General features: G+C 37.2%; 1 protein-coding gene across 1 annotated transcript; it reads left to right on the forward strand.

Annotated features, from left to right (window-relative positions):
- Positions 1–1,121: 1,121 nt before the first annotated feature.
- Positions 1,122–2,895, forward strand: LOC147803155 (uncharacterized). Its single transcript, XM_087152935.1, has one exon. It carries the CDS (start codon positions 2,203–2,205, stop codon positions 2,893–2,895), a length of 693 nt encoding a protein of 230 aa, XP_087009061.1. The 5' UTR covers positions 1,122–2,202.
- Positions 2,896–15,456: the final 12,561 nt, after the last annotated feature.

The raw sequence follows: 15,456 nt of genomic DNA on the forward strand, positions 1-15,456 counted from the left end.
AAAAGTAAGATAACTTGATAATCATGTCGAAAAAATGTCCTTCCGTTACCAGTTTTTAAATTTGAATTTTAAAAAAAATTATTAACCGAAAATCTCTGGTTTTAACTTAGTTAGTTTATAATTTGCTTCAAAGAGTTTTAAAGTCTGAATAATATTCATGGCAAAAATGTGTTAAATTTTTGGTTACTATCAAAAATGCATTGATTTTGTTAGTCAAACTGTTCTACCATAACAACCTCAATTAATCTTATATGAACTTATTTTTTTCAATATAGTATTACTTAAATATTGCTAATTTATATTGATGTGCTTATTATTATAGCAAATAATTTTAAATTATTTTTGATCTCTCTTATTTCAGATTAATCTTTAAAAATGCCTTTTCGTTGCTGTGTTCCCAATTGCAAAGGCAACTATGACAGTTCTTCGGAAAAAGTTTCAATTTTTAAATTCCCTGAAGATAAAGAGCTCTGCGACAGGTGGCTAAAAAGTATACCACGAGAGAATTTTACTCCATCCAAATCATCAAGAATAAGTTTTCATTTCAATACTAACATAAATCTTATTAGAGAAGCATGTTTTATTAGGAAACATGCTGTTATAATTAGTTAGATTCCCTGATTCATAAATGTAAACCCTAAAAAATTACATAATCAATTTAAATGATGGCTCAAATTTAAAGAATATGCAATAGATGAAAGTTTCACAAATCTTGTTTGATGGTAATGCATTCTAGTTCTGCAAAACAAAAGAGAGTCCTCTTAAAATTTTTAAAAAAATTTACTTAGAAAATTTAAAAACTTGCATGGAAAAGTTAGAAATTGTTTAAGTTTAGAAACTGCATCAAAACTTTTGTTATACTATAAATTACTGTGGAGTACAAACAATGTAATATTTAATTTTGAATGGTGATAATTTTGTATATGAACTGTACTTTGTTTTACATTTAATTGTTTTTTCGATAAATTGACCATTGTATGTCAATCTCAGTATTTATTTTCACGTCATTTCCTTAATTTCTATAGTTTTTTGCCACAAATGTGGCGGCCAGTAATTTTAACAACCTTGGCAGAAACGTGCTAACCTTTGAATTTCTTCATCAAGGAATTTTATAGCAAACAAACAATATAAGTTTTTAACTATTTAAAAAATTTGATTCTGATGGCTTGGAACTTTTAATAATAATATTTGCATAATGAAAAGAGCATTATGAATTGAAATACTGTTTGTAAATATTTAAATTTGTATTAAAAATTTCCTTTTTTATTTTTCAGGTATGTGAATTACATTTCCATTCCCATGATGTGGAAAGAGAAACATTTATTTACGACAGTAAAACCGGGGAAAGATTGTCGACTAGATTGCGTTATCCTAGGTTGAAAGCTGAAGCTGTACCTGCTTTATTTCCTGGTTGTCCAACTTATCTATCAAGTGCACAGAACCATCGAGAAAATCCCGAGGAAAAAAAGGATCGATTAGAAAATGCACAGCTCAGTAAGATTGTTGAGCTAAGTTTGTTAAGCAAAGAAAACGAGGATAAAAAAAACTTATTCTCCTCGCAAGATGAATTTTTAAATTGCTTGAATTTTTTCAATCTCCCTCCTCATTGGACTTTAATCAAGAAAACTGATGTTACCATATTTGCTCATGTAGAGTATGCAGAAGTACCACAAATAAAATCTTCTGTGGTAATTGATAAAGAATTAAAAATGTCGGCATATTATGGTAGTACTCAGCTTTTAAGATGTGGTATTAAATTACCTAAAAAAACCAACTCAATGTTTGAGATAGCGGATGTCTTGATGATTTTGGAGAACTTTCAGCAGAAAAATAACCCAGAGTTATCGTTACAAATTTTAAATGATATGTTTGACAAGATTGCAAGCGAGGATGTGGAATCATCGAAACAAAACATCCAGTTTTTAAAAGAACAAGCGAAACTAATTATGTTAAAAAAGGGACATAGACATTATGAACATGAGCAATTAGTTTTTTTTTTCTTTGCTCTTCTCTATATCTCCACATGCTTATAGGTTCATTCGAAATTCAGGCAACTTAATACTTCCGCACCCTACAACAATTAGAAAAATCACTTCCAATTTTACTTTGAACCCATCAAATGAACAAGCCAGCTTTAATTTTTTGAAATATGTTGAAGAGAGATACAAATATGTGAAAGAACATGAGAAAAATGTAGTTCTTATGTTAAATGAAATACACTTAAAGCCTTATTTTGATTATAAAGGTGGTGACATAGTTGGTTTCGCTTTTGACAGTGAGCAAGCTGCTACTAGTGCTCACACATTTATGATTTCAAGCTTGTGTTCAAACTGTAAAGATGTCGCTCACATTTTGCCAGTAAAATCTATAACAGCTGATATTTTGTTTTCAATTATTAAAAAAACAATTATTGGCTTAGAAAATATAGGCTATAAAGTAATTGCAATCGTTACAGATAACAATGCAATCAATGGCAAAGCTATGTCTTATTTTTCTGATCCCCCAAAAATGCAAATTGCATACCCCCATCCTGTTAATCCCCAAAGGCTGCTTTTTTACATTATAGATGCAGTTCACATTTTTAAATGTATTCGCAACAATTGGTTAAACCAACGAAATGATGGTTGCTGTATATTTTATCCAAATTTTCAAGATAGTCACTGCATTAATAAACTTGAAACTGCCTCCTTTAATACCTTGAGAAAACTTTATGAGCTAGAGCATGCTCAACTTGTCAAGTATGGTTATGGCTTAACTTTGAAAGCCCTGAATCTTACAAACATTGAGCGCCAAAATGTCCAACTAGTTGTTCGAATCTTTAATGAATTTATAGTCAAAGCCTTGTTGGAGTTTGGTGAGAAACAATCCTTAAATTATTATCAAGGATTGGATTGAATGTAGGGTTTAGTGGCACAAAGTCCAAAAGAGGACATGCTGCGCGAAACAATACGGTAAAAACAGTTCATAAGACATGATGCGTGCAACACTTAGTTATTCGTATTATTATAACTGATAAAATTGTATAAGTTGATGAATAAAATCAGGTAAAAGGCATGAATAAAATCAGATAAAAGTGTGAATATCAAATAAGATACATGAAGTAAGTAAAGTGAATAAAATTGCAAATGTATTAAAACATTTATATACAGTTAAAAATACCAAAAGCACGTAAATACGCAAAAATGTTTGGATGATGAATATTATCTAACAAATCTTGCATGCATAAAATAGAACTTCCAAAATACGTAAACCGATACTGGTTAAAACATGGGCATGTTATTAAAATATGATGAATTGTGAGAGGAACGTTACAACCATGGCATTGAGGAGCGGGTTCTCCTAGCAACAAATGGAGGTGTGTCTACCGGGTATGACCAATTCGAAGACGGGTTACCTCCACAATGCAATTTTTGCAAAGTGTCCCTTACAGTAAAACATTTTCTGACCCAGTGTATGAAATTTAAATCTAAAAGACGACAGTACTTTAACTGTGACTTTCCGACTTTATCATTCTTACTTGGAGACACACCTCATCAGAATTTAATACTGTACATAAAACATATCGGGTTTTACAACTTGATTTAGTACTAGTTATAACCTAGTTGACAAATTTTAAATTAGTTGTTTTAATTTTGGACAAATTGCTCATTTTAACCTAATTGTTCTCGTTTTAACAAAGTTATAGTAATTTTAACCTAGATTTAGGCGCGGTATAGCCAAACCATGGCTCTTGCGCCAAAAATTTACAACAATCAATCAATCGAAGACGGGTTAGTTTTACATCTGCTCTACGCAATCGAAGTACTGGGAAATGGTCCAAATCAGATTTGATGCTGTGGAGTTTATTAAAAACTTTGAGGTCCCATTGTTGTTGCCATAATGATTTTACAATTTTTCGAACATGTAGTTTCATGTCAGAGAAGGGTACGGACAATGTTAAAACAGATGTGGCAGATCGTGCAGCTGAGTCAGCTAGTTCATTACCTGGAATACCAACATGACTTGGTACCCAGCAAAATAAAATTTCAAATCCCTTCTTCTGAAGAGTAGTTAACAAATGAATAATGAAACATAAAATTGGATGAGTATCACAGTGAAACTTTTCTAATTGGCTCAAAACGCTCATACTATCGGAATATATACAATACTTCCGAGTAGAGCGTGTAGAAATTAGTCGCAATGCTAATAAAATAGCAACAGCTTCAGCAGTGAAAACGGAGCATATATTAGGAATTCGGTAGCTGTTTGTGACGTCAGCAATGATGACACCACAGCCAACATATCCAGGAGATTTTGAGCCATCAGTATATATCGGAACATAATGAGAAAACTGATGACGATGAGAACGGAAAAGTTGTTGAAATATGGCTGGTGGTACAAGAGATTTCTTAGACACCTCAAATAGAGAATAAAAATGATATGGTGAAACAGTCCATGGTGAGATAAGTACGTGGTCAACTGATTGTGATGGTGAATCTAAAATAGCAAATGTTTGAATGTGCGATCGCATGCGAGCTATAAAAGGACGTACATAAGAAGGTCGAGCATCATATAGGCGCATTAAACTTATTGGAGTAGCCTCATGCTGTAAGGGGTGTGAGGCTGAAGACATGATACGGTAGTAGTGCGTCAAGGACAATTGCATTCTACGTAGATCCAGTGGCAGTTGATGACAAACAGCATACAAGCTTTCCACGGGTGAAGTGCGAAATGCACCGCTACAAATGCGTAATGCAGTGTGATGCACCGTATCAAGGCGTTTTAATTGCGAAGCAGAAGCAGTACCATAAACTGTGCATGCATAGTCAATGCGCGACAGTATAAGTGCTTGGTAAATTCGCAATAGCGCGGTGCGGTCAGCACCCCAAAACGTGTTGGAAAGCACCCGTAACATATTTAAGGATCTTTCGCATCTTTTCCGCAATTGTTTTATGTGAGGCAGAAAAGTAAGCTTATGATCAAAAACAACTCCAAGAAATTTTGTTTCAATTACGATGGGTATAGCAATGTTATGAATATGAATAACAGGATCATTGTGAAGCCGACGTTGCCGACAGAAATGTACACATGAGCTTTTGGAAGGTGATAGGGTATGACCATTCTCATGACACCATTTTACTATTTTATTGACAGCAAGTTGTAGTTGACGCTCGATTACTCTCATGTCAGATCCTGAGCATGAGACGTTGAGGTCGTCAACATAAAGTGATCCAAAAACTGTAGGAGGTAGAATGTTTAAAATGGAAGAAACATGAACTATAAAAAGTATAACACTCAGAACACAACCTTGTGGAACACCTTCAGATTGGATGTAGAGATCAGAAAGTGTATGACCCAGTTTGACATGAAAATATCTCTGACTCAAAAAGTTTTTGATAAAAATTGGTAGGTGACCACGGAGGCCTATATCAAACAATGCCTTCAGAATGCCGTATCTCCATGTCCGATCGTACGCCTTCTCAATATCAAAGAAGATAGAGATAAAATGGTTACGTCGGACAAGAGCATTACGAGTACGTGATTCTAAAGCAACAATGTTATCCATAGTCGACCTGCCCTTTCGAAAACCACTTTGATAGTCGGGGATAAGTTTTTTCTTCTCCAGAAAGTAAACCAAGCGAGAGTTGACCATACGTTCGAATACCTTGCTGAAGCAGCTAGTCAGCGCTATCGGGCGGTAGTTAATTGGTTCCGTCGGATCCTTACCTGGCTTTAAAATTGGTATTACAAGAGCCAGCCGCCAACTAGATGGGTATATCTGCTCCGTCCATAATCTGTTAAAAAGTAACAGGATATTCTGCAAAGATGCAGAAGTCAAATGGCGAAGCATGTGATATGATACACCATCAAGGCCGGGGCTGGTATTGGGTGCTTTTGACAACGCTCGCTGCAATTCATGAAAAGTGGATTTACAATTATATTGAAACAGCCGTCGAGTCGTAAACTGCAGCGTCTGGGCTTCAACTCTATGCTTGTGAGCTTGAAAAGCTGAGCTGTAACTGTCAATGCTAGATACGGCAGCGAATGTTTCACCCAAGATGTTACTCATATCTACAGGGTCAGAGTGCGTGATACCGTTTATATCAAATACCGGAAGATGGAATTCACGGTAGATACCATTCGTTTTCTTGACCCTCGACCAGACTTGTCTGGGAGATGTTGTAGATGTGATGGATGAAACATAGCGTGACCAAGATTCTCTCTGGCTTTGGCGCCGAATCCTGCGTGCAATCGCTTTAGCTCGTTTAAAATTTACAAGATGGTCCGTTGTAGGATACCGACGGAAGATGTTCCATAGCCTCTGTTTCTCTTTGTGAGCTGCGGAGCATTCAGCAGTCCACCATGGCTTGCGATGCAGGGGACGAGAAGTTGATGTTTTTGGTATGCTACTTTGTGCAGCATTGATGATCACAGAAGTCACCGTTTCAACAGCAGCTTCAAGATTTTCATCTGATATCATATCTTCTGTAATGTCAGCAAGCTGTGCGAAAAGTCTCCAATCAGCACGATGGTAAATAAATGTAGAGGGTCTTGTAGTGGTAGAAGCAGTAGATGTATATGAAACAATGATTGGGAAATGATCGCTATTATGAAGATCATTATCAACCGAAAATTCTGAAAAGGGTAAAAGCGCAGGTGAACATAAAGCAAGATCAATGCAATGAAAAGTTCGCGTTGGTTCATGAAAGTGAGTGTCTTCACCTTGATTCAGTAAACATAGATTATGGTCATGGATGAGCATTTCAACTTGATGCCCTCTAGCATTTGTGTCGGAACTACCCCATAGTTCATTGTGACCATTAAAGTCCCGAAGCAAAATGAAAGGTGTAGGCAGCTGATGAATTAATGAGTTTAAATCATGTTGTGAAACTAAAGCATGTGGAGGTATATAAATTGAACAGACTGTAATCGTAATGTTTATATGAATCTTAACTGCAATAGCCTGTAATGACGTTGACAATGAAAGACGAATTGATGGAAAACTTGTTGATGTTAAAATCGCGACACCACCATTAGGTCTACTACCGGTGTCATGGTCGTTTCGGTAACATGCATAATTATGAACATTAAAATTATCAGAGGATGTTAAATGAGTTTCTTGGATTGAAAAACATGATGGCTGATATTTAAAAATTATATCTCTGATATCTGAGATTTTATTTCGCACACTGCGACAATTCCAAGAGATAATGGAACTTGCCATTATCTTTTGGATTTAAATTTTGATTTAGACGTGACATCCATCGGTGGGTCGTCGAAAACCGATTCGTCATCCGATGGATGTAGTGTTATTTCTGTGTCCATCTTCTGCAATATATCTGAAGTGGACTTTTTAGCGATTTGTATGAATTTTGGGTCTTTATTCTTTTTAGGAATACCTGGTTTTAGGCTAGGTGGCAACTTTATATTCGGACGCTGCTTTAAAGCAGGACGAGGCTTTTCTGGGGATGTCATTCGAGATGTTTTTGGAGGTGGAGATTTGGATACAGATCTGTGAGAAGTAGATGGTCCGGTAAAATTAAATTTTGGATTTTGTGTAGTTTGTTGTGGGGTAGATGATATTGAGGAATCTGTCTGCGTACTTACTGTGCGATATGAAGTTTTAGCTGCTGCTGAGTAGGACACACCCGGACGGGGAGTGCGGGCCGTAACTATTCTGCGGGCTTCGTTGAATGTTAAGTTTTGTAATACTTTAATTGACGGGATTTCCTTTTCTTGTGACCATTTCGGACAACTTCTGGCGTAAGCTGCGTGATCACCCTTGCAGTTGACGCAAAGAGGTGGCAGCTCGCAAGAAGTGTCTTCATGCTCTGTACTAGAGCAACGGGCACACACCGGTCGACCTCGGCAAGATGTTTTTGAATGCCCAAACCTTTGACATTGGTAACAACGTAAAGGATTTGGGATATAAGGCCGAACCGGGCAGTTAATCCAAGCCATTTTAATTTCAGTCGGTAATTTAGCAGACGCAAAAGTGAGGATAAGGTGCTTCGTAGGGATGAGTTTACCATCCCTGCGAATCTTAATCCTTCTAACAGATGTAACGTTTTGAGATTGAAGGTTATCTAATATCATGTCTTCTGTGTCATTTATAAATTCTGTTTCTGATATGACGCCACGAGAGGTGTTTAAAGATCTATGAGGTGTTACTGTTATATTAAATGAACACATGGTGGTGCATGTTGACAGAATAGTTGCCTGTTTTGCAGAGGAGACTTCAACTAAGAGGTCACCAGAGCGTAGCTTTTTTACTGAGGCAACTTCTCCCAGAATGGAAAGAAGAACCTTATGTATCAGAAATGGAGATACGTGGGTAAATGAGGTATTAGGTAAGTTTGGGTTTGTCAGATTCATCAAAAAGTAACGAGCGTATTCACATGGTGCTAAGAATGTTCCGCTGTTTTTGCATTGGTGTGCGGAACTCAACACCGTACTATCTTCAGTCATAGAAAATAAAAACAGTTCTACTACCAGCGGTATCACCCACCACGGAGTCCTACTAAAGGGATGCAAGTAACATAATTCGTTACCTGACACCGATGCTAACCAATAGCTATACGTCCGCGAGTCACCCCTGAAGCAGCCTCCACCCTTAACGAGGTGCCTAGTAAGTGACCCCAGACTTGACCCTAGTCAACAGTTGACGGTCGTGACTAGCCGGTTGATGCATACAGGCCAATATGCACCTCCCGTTTACCTGAAGCAAGGGCCAAAGCAGTGTATTGGGGTACCAGGATGCCCCTCAAATGCCAGGATCCCCTTTTCCAGGGACACGGGTCTCCACGCACGGCGAACACGTGGGTGGTCTCTTCCCATCTGGGTCCGATACAACAGGGTGGTAATCGAACACAAATAAAAAGCCCTTACCAGTGAATTCGGCAACCACGACAAGGGGGAAGAGAAAGTAGGAGAAAAGGGAAAAGAAACGGAAGGGAGGACAGATCACTAGGGTACCCCGGGGCGTGACTCCCTGTATTTACCTAAAGAAGGTAAACCCCCTCAGGGGGTCTGGCATCAGGGATTAATCTATAAATTAATCGAGCACAATCTGCCCGAGGATCTAATACTAATTCTCAACAGCTACCTTACAAATAGGACATTCAACATCAAATTAAACAATTCTCGATCAACTATCAGAACTATTAATGCAGGAGTTCCGCAGGGTTCCATTCTCGGGCCCACACTTTTCCTCATTTATTGTGCGGATTTCCCGAAATTCGAACAAAATAACAACATCAATACGGCCTTCTATGCCGATGAGACTGCTATTCTTAGCAAATCAATATCAACCATCAAAACTATTCAAAACCTAAACAAACAAATCCCGAAAATTGAAGAGTGGTGCTCTACATGGAAAACCGCTATAAATCCAACAAAATCTAAAGTTATTATTATAAAGAAAAATCAAAGAAAAAATAGAAGGTGTGATAGGGGGAAGCAAATTCCAGACGTCTATTTATTCAGCGAAAAAGTACCCAAAGTCAACAAAACAAACTATCTGGGAGTAACAATTACAAACCAACTGAATTGGAATCAGCATATCAAAAACGCCCTTAAAAAGGCCGAAGGTGCGTTTCACGCCCTAAAACCAATCATGGGTGCTCACTCTAAATTAAAACTCAGAACAAAACGAACACTCTATCTACAATGCATCAGACCTATCATTAGCTATGCCGCGCCCGCCTGGAGCGCAATGACTGATACGCAAAAGAAAAAACTACTCATTTTTGAAAATAAAATTCTCAGGAGAATTACAGGTGCCCCATGGTAAATCAACATGCGATATCTAAGAGACGATTTAAATTTAGACAACATTAACGAGCACATAACTAAACTTTGTGCTTCCTTTTTCAAAGATGCCATAAATTGTAGTACTTGCGACTACAAAGATCTATTTAACTTCGATCTAGTTAAAAATAATACCAAGTATAGCCCTGCGACTGCGTTTTTCCTTTCGGACGGGGTACTATCAAGCAAATTCTGTAAATAATTTGTATACAATCTTTTCCCTTACCTGTATATATCAGTTTTTATTTTTTCATATCTCATTGTAAATATTACTCAAGACTGTTCCCGGGGAGCAATCTGTGAAAGCCGCGGGGGAAGCAGGTCTCCGGGACTTAGGGCTAACCCCCAACCCCCTCTCGCTTTTATTGATACGTTCTTACGTAATTTCACAATTTTCTCACTCAGATGACTCACTCAATTTTCTCACTCAGGTCCAAACGTTATATAGGTATAGGTCTTCTAGTACACAACTCATGATGTTATAACTCACGATAGCAACTCATATGGAAAAGTAAAAGGCCCCTTCGGGGCCTAAACGCCTTGTTAAATTCGCGACGACGACGGGTGCTCATGGAGTGGCTCTTAGACGTCGTGGGTGAAGGATCTGTTTTATCCTAGCTCCCGCAAGAAGCGATCCAGCGCGGATACCCCGTTTTTTACGCGGACTCCGCGACGAAGCAGACGGCGTGCTCGGTGGCTACTCAGGCCTGACGACCTGAACTGAGAGTAGGGCGTCAGTGCTTTCTTCAGATTGCTGCAGTGCTCCGAATTGAGAGTAGGACGCTGCAGTATTTCTACCCTATCCCAGAGCTTTTTTGTTTTTTTGTGACCAGTGTGGTAATGTATTGACCAAACAGCAGTGGAAACCTAAAGACTTGTTCTGCCCGGTGTCAACCAAGCTGCTGGGAGGTGTTTGTTTTCCTCTGGGTGAGACCAGTAGATATCTGCTCGACTCCACATGAATAATAATGATAGGGATTTAAGTTTAAATTCGAAAAATGTCTCAAATTTAGATAAGCAATTAAATCCGCCAGACTTAAAATTCCCCGGCACCTCGAGCATGGAAGCGCCGGAAATTGAGTCCGCAATCAAACGATGCGATTCCGAAACGATGCACTTCCAGCACCGACGGTAAAATTAGATTTAATGTAGGAAATGAACAAAATTCCGTAGAACTGATTCTAGTACCCCCAGGTGAAGCCTGCGAATTAAATGAACTAAAAAACGGAGTAAACCACATTACGAACTATCTAACTTCTCAATCAAATGATGAGATGCATATTTCAATGATAGGCTTACTAAATGGCTACATAAATAAACTACTAACTGATAATGAAAATATTATGTCAAAGATAGAAAAGATCGAAAAAGAAAACAAAGATCTTAACGATAAACTTCTTGAAATAGGCACTAAAAAACCTAAGGAGAATCGCATTAAACCTGTAAGAGAGGCCCCCTCTCCCTTTCCCAATAAAGAAAATAGGGAAAAATATACAGAATGCTAAAATAAATTTCATACATCCAAATAAATTTCAGCCACTGGAAAAACATAACGATTATGTTATGGACACAGAGGATTTCCCACCACCGCCAAAATTAAATAAGAGGAAAAAGATCGATATGGAGGATTCTGAAATCTCCGAAGACGAAACCATAGAAGTCGAACAGGAGGATAATTTCATCTTACCCAAAAAACAAATAAGAATCCCACCTATAGACAAAGACTAATAGACAAAGTGATAGACAAAGACTTCGATTGGAAAAAGTTTAATGAGAGAATGAAAGAATCAAATATCACAGACTACGAGGGCAAAAGCATAGCCGATAGGCTTACAATAAAACCCAGGTCAGAGGATACATATAGAGCAATAATCAGGGACTTAAAAAACCAAAGAAAGAAAAACTCCGAAAAGGAAATAGAATACCACACATATCTCCTCCCTGAGGATAAGATGATAAAAATTGTAATCAGAGGACTTAGAAAAGAAACTGTCACAAACGACATTCACAATGCCCTTATGAAAGAACATAATGTAACCGCTGAAAATGTGGTACAACTAACAAAAAGGCAGGAAGGAGAAAGGGTCCCAATCCCACTATTCTTAGTAACTCTGAAGAAAAATGAGGCCAACAAACATATCTATCAAATTGAATTCCTAGAACGAATGAAAATCAAAATAGAAAATTATAAAGGCAGGGGCAGAGGACCGACCCAGTGTCACCGATGCCAGAAATTCAAACACACCCAAATTGGGTGCAACCATGACCCAAAATGCGTAAAATGCGGAGAAAATCACTTAACCCGGGACTGCCCCAGAAGACCCATTAAAATGTGCGAACTGTGGGGGAGCACATACAGCCTCATAAAAGAAATGCCCTGTCTATGAGGCAGTAGCAAAAACATCCAATGTAAAGGGAAAAAGACAATTTACCGTCAAAAAATCTGTATATGAGAATAAAACTTATGCAGCAGCTATAACAGCAGAAAAACAATACTCACAAACCACCTTCCCAGAAGCTAAAATAAAGGAAGCACAACAAATAGTTGACAAATTAACTGCCCTAACTTCAATGGCCAAAGACATTGCTGACGCATTAATGGGTCTGGACAATAACTATCAAGAAGCTATCAAATTAAAATATGGTATTAAACAATAAAAATAATTTCCCTCCAATCAAAATTGCATTTTGGAATGCGAACGGTCTTCCAGCCAAAATAGAAGAGCTACGACATTTCGTGTACGAACATAATGTAGACTTCATGGCAATAAGCGAAACCCATTTTAATAAACCCAATCGATGCAAAATCGCAAATTATAAATTATACAGATGCGATAGAAACACTTTCAGAGGCGGAGGAGTCGCAATTTATGCAAAAAATTGCTACAATATCATCATGTATAGCAATAGTAACACCCCCTATTACGAAGAAATTTCAATTTTAGCTACTATTAACAACAATAAGCAAATTAAAATCACTAGCCTTTATAACCCACCCCAAACCACTATTGAGGAAAGAGTTATCAAAGAATTATTTGCACAGCAAACTGATACTATCATCGTAGGGGATCTCAACTCTAAAAACACCATATGGGGATGTAGAAAAACAAATGACAACGGAAAAATTTTATATGATATAATCAATAATAACAATATTATGATATACCCCCCTTCAGAAGCCACGTACCACACTTTTAAGTAATATTACGTAAAGTTTTATTTTGGAAAGTCTGGATTCTCTTACGATTTGCCTTGGAGTGGGAGCTCCAAATCGGGATACCGTAAGTTAATATGGACCTAATAATGAAGGTGTATGATAACAACTTCGATTTTAGGGATAGTTTGCTGTTACTATTTATATAACAGCTCCTCGCGCAGCTTTCGCTTTGTCGAGGGCTTTGGTGATGTGGGTGTTCCAATGTAATTTAGGGTCAAGGGTAATTCCGAGATATTTTACAGTATTGTTCCAAGGGATGGGTTCGTTGAAGATAGTTAAGGGGGGGGGGAAAGATTTTGCTCTTTCCTTCTTTTTAAAAATTATTGCGATGGATTTAGAGGCATTAATTTGATTTTCCAATCAACGAGCCAAAGCATTAAATCGTCTAAGTAATTTTGAAGATCCTTTATGATTATGGAAAGTTTCCTGGAGTGGGCAAGAATTGCGGTGTCATCCGCGTAACACGCAATTGTGAGCCCCGGGGGGCGGGGGATATCATTAATGATGATATCATTAATAACAAAATAAAAGAGGAGAAATAAGACTTCCTTGTGGGACGCTGGCCTCAATAGTTTTGGGGTTTGGTATGTGATTATAAACTTTCGCGCGAAAAAATCTATTTTTAATGAATGAGTTGATAATGTGAATAAAATGGGCCGAAAAACCAAGTTGCATGAGCTTGTATAGGAGGGCAGGGTGATAAACCCTGTCGAAAGCTTTTGCTACGTCCAAAAAGACACCTCCTACGGTATCTCCTTTCTGAAACTTTCATGAATTAATTCTGTTACCCTGAGCAATTGGTGCACCGTACTATGTCTGGCACGAAAACCGAATTGCTCCGGGATATGGATGTCATTGTCCGTACAAAACCATTTCATGCGTTTTAGGAAAACAAACTCGTAAATTTTAGATATGCAGGGCAGTAAGGATATCGGTCGATAACTCGATGCCTCTGCAAGATTTTGATTTGATTTTGGAATAGAAATTACTAGAATTAGAATGGAATAGAAATTACTTCCATGTATTTGGAAAATATGACCGCTCCATCATGAAATTTATGATGAAAGTAATAAAAAGAATAAATTTAAGGGGGAGATTTTTGATCATGCGATTCGAAATATTATCAAGGCCGGGGGCTTTTTTAACATTTAATTTTTGAATAAAGTCTTGAACTTCTGTTACTTGTACAGGTTCAAGTTCGTTATTATAGGGAGAATCAAGGAAGTCATTCACTGCATTTTGGAAAATGATGGTATTATTATTATCGGGAATGTTATGCGGTTTAAATTGTTCTTGGAGCGATTCCGCGATAACTTCCGCTTTCTCGTTAGGGAGAAAAACAGTACCGGTGGGACTATTGAGGGGGGGGGCATTCTTTGAAATGGCCGACGCTTGGTCTTAAGGGCTTGGTCTGCAGTATGATCGCCGTTTAAATTTTCACAAAAATCAGTCCAGGATTCTTCTTGAAATTCCTTTATGTCCGATTTAATCTCGTTTTGGAGTCTACGTAATTTTCTTAAAATGTTGGGATCTTTAGTTTTTTGAAAAAGTTTACGTAGGTAATTTTTATTTTTGATTTTGTCCTTAATATCAGGGGGCAGTTTTTTAGGACTGCTCCTGAATTTAGGAGTGGAGGATTCTAATTTGGTTTCATTAATGATATTATTTAATATACTAGGAGGCTTCGCCCCCTGCTCGCTGGCGCTCACCAACCCCCGGAACTGCTGTCACAGTTCATTTCGGATTGCTTCGCAATCCAATGCTCGCTCATTGGATACGTTCTTAACGTCTAGTTTTTCTATACTTTTTTGAATACTGAAGTTCCAAAAACTTTTCACTGTAGAAAATTCTAAACCTGTACATTTCAATATTAATTTGAAATTGCAAACAGTTCACATATTTTGTTTAATCACACTATTCTAAATTTCAGTTGTTGAGAAAAGTAACTGTTGTAAGTTTTGTTTTAAAGTCTTTCCCACCAGAGGGCTAAAGCCATGTGTTGTAAAACAATATGAAATAGTAGTCTGCCACTGAAAGCCGGATGTAAAGCATCGACTTTGATGAACATAATTTTTTATTTTTAATTCTCTGAAGGGCGCCACCTTAATAATATGGAATTTGTAAAATAAATGTATATATTTTTGATTGTTGATGAAGCCCATCATTTTGTGTTTTCATCAGTGTTCAGAAGCAGAACAACTATAAGTTTTTTATTTTATCACAAAAAAATAAAATGCATAAAAGACAAAGAAAAGAGTAAGAAAATGAATATAGTCATAGAAAAAGTTAAAATTATAATATAGTATTTGTCAGTTAAAATAAAACTTTTTGTTTAAGTCATTGCTAACAATTCAAATTTCTCCGAGGCAATTCTAAAGTATAAATTAAGGTAGTATTGTTAAGTTGAAACACAATACTTTTAGTTTTGATGTCAACAATACAATTCAATT

The sequence above is a fragment of the Parasteatoda tepidariorum genome, chromosome 10, assembly GCF_982258835.1.
Source record: "Parasteatoda tepidariorum strain Cologne lab strain chromosome 10, Ptep-v5.0, whole genome shotgun sequence".
In the NCBI taxonomy this organism is placed as follows: Eukaryota; Metazoa; Arthropoda; class Arachnida; order Araneae; family Theridiidae; genus Parasteatoda; species Parasteatoda tepidariorum.